Here is a 6,000-nt window from a genome sequence, read left to right as displayed (position 1 = left end):
GTAAATATACAGTATACAACATATTACATAACCAAATGTATGTGATTGTGAGCTGCTTTAAATCATATCCTAAATTCAAAATGATATAAAAAAAGATAATTATATAGGGTTCCCAATGTGCTCTGAATATTAAAACACTTTATTATAGCTTTAGCCCTTTTCCAAAGCAAGAAGTAGCATTTAAATTAAATGGGAACTCGTGATCTGCATTGTGGTGACATCACTGTCATCATTGAAACCTCGTTGCTGTTGCTTTTATAAAGCAGCTCTCTCAGGCGATCAGTTTGCATCCTGATGTGAATTAGTGTGTTAGTGGTCATCTAAATGATTGAAACCATATTAAATTAACGCATAGCAGATTAAGCACATGGGAAAATGTAAGTATGAATTTTTAAGTATACATTTAGATGTTTTTCCTTTAGAGAAACACTACATTTCATAGAGTATATTTCCAAAAAGTCTCGTTACACGTCATTATGTTTTGAATACATATAATTTAATTGAATGAAATAATGTTAATGAATTTTATACACATGTTCATTTTGCTACAACATTAAGACACGGACAGAAATCTTCCAGTTATAAAGCTGTTTCTGTGAATATTAATATCATGTGAAAACACTGTATAATCTCATGTTATTCTATAGACAAGCTACACTAATATAACACGGCCTTGCTTCTTTTATGGTCAGCGTTTTAGGGTTCATGTGAAAAATGTAAAATAATGTTCATGTGAAAGTTATACAATGATGCAAGCCAGGGCAAAAGAAAGATCATAGCAGAAGTCGTCTACTGTTAAAATGAGAATATGAATTTCTTGTGCTGTTGAATGTCATCTTACTGTTAAAAGGCTGTTTCTGCAGGCTATGTGATAGTCAGGACAGCTGATTATGGATATTAGCAAGTTTAAATTATTCCTTTCATTTTGAAGATAATTATGAAATCATAGTAACAAAATGAACATGCTAAGTATTAAATGTACAAAATAAATTAGCGAGGTAGAAGTCACTCTTTATTAGAAGTAGAAGTCAGTTTGGTAGAAGACAGTTTATTATTTGAAAAAAATCTCATACTAACAGGAAATGTAAAAATTATATATTAATAATTATGAAGGCCTGTCTTCATGTTGTGGGTTGAGGGTTGGTGGCTTAATCTTGATATGCAAAACATGATAATTACCGCCCTTCTGCCAAAAAAAGAAGGGTGCACAGCTGCAATGCTTCCTCTTTTTTTTTTGTCCCCGAAATCCTGTCACGTCTGTCATTTGCAGAATGACTCCTTGCTTTTATAAGGGTAATAAAGTGCAACTGTTAGTTCATGTTCAGTCTAATTAAAACAACATTTCCATAAATCTGAAATAGATAAAATACTAAGATACTCAGATTGTCCAGTATATTACAGAAGTCTGAATAGCAATAGCACAAGATGCAATGACATTTAATTCTAAACAGTTCCTTTTTTTTTTTTCTCCTGTCGTTTTATATGTATTAGTGTGTGGTGCAAGCTTACTCATATCCAGCTGCTAATAATTTGATGCTATATCATTTATTTCATAAATAAGGTACCATTTAAAACACTCCCTTTATGCTGCAGATAATGAGAAATGAATGGTTAGGTAACACGTTTATAAAGATTATACAATACAAACAAAACAATATGAGAAAAAGAATTATACTATGCACATGTTATTAGTTCCTGTAATAGTCATATCAATTAATAAAATAGAAAAACCTCTGTAAGTAGAAGTTGTCAGGTTTTTCAGGTTTTCAGGTCCTTGGAAACCTATTTCCTTAGCATATTAATTGATGTGTTGGGTTATAAAGTGTGAGATGACTCCATATACCAGGCTAGAGTGAAAAATAATTATTGACTGTGTGAAAGTTACTGAACTTGCGTATTTATAGGTTACACAATCGGAGAGAAGAAATACAGTAAATGTCTTTACATTTGCACTTTATTTGGAGTAATCCTGCACTTGCACATCGCTCTCTAGCTATACATCAGGACAGTGTTTCAGATCAGTTTAATAATGCACACGCTGGAATTGAAGGGTTTTAGCTGTTATTCCAGGCCTTCTACTGTATGTAAATCTTTTAGTACTGTAATTTAATTGAAAATGTTAATGATGATACAAACCAGAAGGATACAGTTCAGTACCTTAAACAATTTTTTCCGCTCCTCAATATTTCTACAAATGTCAGAACATATTTTCAGCTTAACAGCAAAATAAATAATTATATAAAACCGGGAAGTCCAAGAGACTGTTAAGAGGCCCATTATTCTTTCCACTCTGTTACTTTAACCACTGGATATTAGGAGCAAAGTTCACTTAATTATATGACACATTAGCTAAGTTAGCCTTAGTGTGTCTGTGTTGCCTTGCACACTCTGCATGTAGAAAAGGGGAAAAACATTTCTTTTATCTGTGGGTTAATATGAGGTTAGAAAATCAATTCCTTTATTTGATCAAATAAAAAGGATTGCTCAAGAAAGTAAATGTTGACCAATCGAGATTCTTTTAAAGGGCGGGTGAGTCCTTAGAGGATATAGTGTTGCACAAACAATGACTCATGAAGTGATTGCAGTTTAAGTCACTACCTGAGATGCATTTTGATTAAGAAACAATATTGATTATAAGATGATGTCTGTCAGTTAATGTGGTTGATAAGGTTTAGTGCTGTGCAGCCAGTCCTCCTGAAATACCAAGAGAAAACTTCTGCCCACTTACTTTACAATCCCTTTATATTCAATTCATGCTAGTATATCTGGACAAATGCACATTTTGGTTTCTAACATGTATGTATGTTGTGTGTTTGTTTATAGCACTGTCAGAGCAGGCTGCATCGAAACCATACCAGGGTGTGAGAGTCAAAGACCCTGTGAAAGAGCTGCTGCGCAGAAAGAGAGGAAATACAGCCAGAACAGTGCCCCCAACTGCAGTGAGAAAATAACCACACATACACACATACACACTCACACACACTCACACTCACACACACACACACAGATGACAACTCCCTATCACTAAAAATGCATACAAAAAGATATGTAAAATGACCTGTTCCAGATAATCTTCCAGATAAACTTTCTTCTTGCTAATATGAACAGGATATAATCTCTATATCCTGTTCATATTAGCAAGAAGAAAGTTTACTGTAGTGTCTGATTTCCTTTAAAGCTTAGAGAAGTAACATGGACAAAGGTTTCTTTTTATCCTAATTCAAGTCGTGCCCTGCTGAGAATGAGCTGGACATTAGCTTCGTTTGTTAATAGAAGGCACTCTCTAAAGGAGCCAAACTCCAGGGGGATTTTGTTCTTATATAATCCAGGTGTTTTTCCATGACAGTTTAACAATTCCCCCATCTTGCCAGAGGGCAGTAGACCTATGCAAATCAGCACACAACCTTGCCAAGGATCTTGTCTGCCAACTTCATTATTATACCTGGCAACTCATAAAAACATAAATATACACGAGCGTATCAGATACGTATAAAAAGAGTGTCGCTCATTGCCATTTCACACTAAATTTCTCCAACCCGCTCATCTATTCTTCTGCATGTTTTCTTTTTAACATTTTTTCCACATACTCCATCCTGTTTGCACACAATCCAGCTGTATTTCTTTGTACTTTAAATAATATTTCACTATAGACTTTTTATACCGTATATTAGATCATTTTATTTCACATACTTTAAGTCACATACATGCCACATTTTTTTTTATAAAATCTTGAACAGGTGGTGATTCCCAACAATACTTTGCCATCATATACACATGTTGGTGAGTAATATTAAAACAAGATAGTTTTGTTTACCACAGGGCTACAGATTTCTCACACCATATTTATTGTCTGAAGGGTCTTCTGGTTTCCTGGGAAGCAGCCAAAGTGCTCTGAATGACACGTCTGTAGATGTCGGAGCGCTGTGTCCTGGATGGGTTGCTCAGCCCAGCAGCACAGCTGCTTTTCAGCCCCTGGGTCACTGGGCTCCTTCTGAATATTTCCAACATGAGCAGAGCCTCTCCACCCTCCCCCCCCTTACAAGTGACATGTATGTCCAGCCTGTTTGTCCCAGTTATGCAGTGGTGGGTCCGTCCTCTGTTCTTACATTTGCCCACGCCCCTCTTTTCACCAACCTCGGGGTAAGCACTAACCTGACGATGAACTCTCCACTTGAAATGCTTGGCAAGTGTTAACTCAGTTCTTACCTCTACGTTCTCTGTCTCTTATCCTTATATCTGCTCCAGACCATAAGCTCCTCCAGTTCAGGCCTGCCCCAGATAGATGTCCAAGATGGCTCACTGGCATACATTCCATGGGCCCCACCCATGTCCCCCTGCCCACAAAATGTTGCTCCCCAGCCCCTGGCCATGCCTGTGCCTGTGTCTGAACCAGAACCTCAGCAAAAAGAGCCTGCTCCAACCTCAGATGGAACCCTTGCTCTGGAGAAACTTCTGGAAGAGGATGAAGATCAGAAAGAGCCCTATGCTTGCAGTCCTTCACTGTTTACACAAGACATTTAGAATCCCTTAAACCACTTTTATACCTTTGCACTTCTAGGTGCAAAGAATTGTTATCTGTGAGCTATGGAGTCTGCATTTAACCCATAAATAATATATTCATCTATATGATTCATACTGTATGTCTTTTTAATTGTTAAGAAAAATGCCTTTTCATTTACAGAAATGATTTTCTTTTTTACCTCGAGGTACAGGTTTTATCTTAAGTTTTGTTTTAGGCTGTTGGGGCTAAATAAAGACACAAACTTGTTTTGTAAATACAAAAAGCACTTAAAAGTTCAAGTCAGTTATATTTCTATGTTTCTATGTGTTTGAGTTCAAACAAATTTCATCTGAGAATCATTTTACTCTTCTTTTCTGCTTTGTTTTTCCTAAAGCTAAAGAAAAAGACTTTTGTTTGTTTTCCTACAAATATATCCTATCCTTTCATATCCTGTAAGAAGAGATATATTTTCTCCATAGGTTACATAAATTTTATAAATGCCCTGGGAGACCCTCAAGCTCTCTCGCTAGATGAGATGTTTGGGTCGGAAACAAACAATTTGCTGAAGAGACTTTTATCTCATCATCTTGACACAACCATTGTCCTTTACCTAGGGGTGCCAGTTTTACAGTGTGTTCCCACAACATTTTCTCTGGCCCTAGCTGTCATACCTGCACCTGCTCTTCAGCTGTCAGCTTAACCAAGCTTTCATTATAGATAGGATAAACATATACCCAAAGACAATAAAGAAATGTTTATTTCTGTCTTGAGTCTTGGAAAAGGAATTTCCTTTACAAAAATTTGTTTAAAAACACAAGAGATTAGGATTAAATGTACATCCCATGGGATAATGAATGTCAATTTCCAGGTCTGAATTTCCGAGATAATAGGACCTGATTACAAGTTGTCCTCTTTACAACAGAACATAATAACAACATGTCCTTTGAGGACAAACCAAACTATCAAATTGCTCTTGTATTTGGATCGTTTCTCCTGTATTACAGGATAACAGCATCATCATATTGAACCCCTACAACTTAAAACTACCATGTAATACTGCTAGAGCAATGGTGCGACTAACTTTGCTTTCTAACCTTTAGCTAATAAATATGATAACTTTTTAACTGCAGTAAGATTACTTCATGTTCAAAGTCTATGTTTATCAGCAACGCCATCAAAGCTCTTCTAAGTAAGTTGCAACTTATTAATCCACGTGTGTGTTGCACCAACATTCACAAAGTAACCAACAAAGACTTGTGGCGATTGTTTCATAAAACCTTTCATGTCTGTTATTGAAATCTTTATTCCTTTTGGGGGGAATTTCTTTAAGAACAATTCAAGCTTGTTAACCAGCATGACTTCCTTTCGTAGAATTGTTGACATTGGAAACGGGTGGTTGTAGGGATTTTTGAAAGTTAACCATAACTCTTTACTTCCTCCTCTACCTTCAAGACCTTCTTTGCTCTTTTTATTTCTATGAAACATGAGTAATTGCAATA

The 6,000-nt window shown here is 36.0% G+C and overlaps 1 protein-coding gene across 2 annotated transcripts; it reads left to right on the top strand.

The window, feature by feature from the left end:
* Nucleotides 1–239: 239 nt before the first annotated feature.
* Nucleotides 240–5,271, top strand: LOC132858390 (POU domain class 2-associating factor 1). 2 transcript variants are annotated; one of them, XM_060888707.1, is made up of 5 exons: nucleotides 240–377; nucleotides 2,824–2,939; nucleotides 3,738–3,780; nucleotides 3,857–4,140; nucleotides 4,246–5,271. In XM_060888707.1, exons 1-5 carry the CDS (start codon nucleotides 368–370, stop codon nucleotides 4,519–4,521), a joined length of 729 nt encoding a protein of 242 aa, XP_060744690.1. In that variant the 5' UTR covers nucleotides 240–367; the 3' UTR covers nucleotides 4,522–5,271. The 2 variants fall into 2 exon arrangements, with proteins under 2 accessions (XP_060744690.1, XP_060744691.1); XM_060888708.1 differs by lacking the exon at nucleotides 3,738–3,780 and having other exon boundaries at nucleotides 3,820–4,140.
* The last annotated feature ends 729 nt before the right edge of the window (nucleotides 5,272–6,000 follow it).

This window comes from Tachysurus vachellii, chromosome 15, assembly GCF_030014155.1.
Source record: "Tachysurus vachellii isolate PV-2020 chromosome 15, HZAU_Pvac_v1, whole genome shotgun sequence".
Classification (NCBI taxonomy): domain Eukaryota; kingdom Metazoa; phylum Chordata; class Actinopteri; order Siluriformes; family Bagridae; genus Tachysurus; species Tachysurus vachellii.
Note: the sequence above shows the minus strand (reverse complement) of the source record. Positions and strands in the feature narration are given on the sequence as shown.

What these genes read in the sequence shown, in the direction of transcription:
- LOC132858390 (XM_060888707.1), top strand. An exon ending in GAACAGTGCCCCCAACTGCA is followed by an intron (nt 2,940 to 3,737) that starts GTGAGAAAATAA and finishes AATCTTGAACAG; the next exon opens with GTGGTGATTCCCAACAATAC. An exon ending in CTCTTTTCACCAACCTCGGG is followed by an intron (nt 4,141 to 4,245) that starts GTAAGCACTAAC and finishes TATCTGCTCCAG; the next exon opens with ACCATAAGCTCCTCCAGTTC.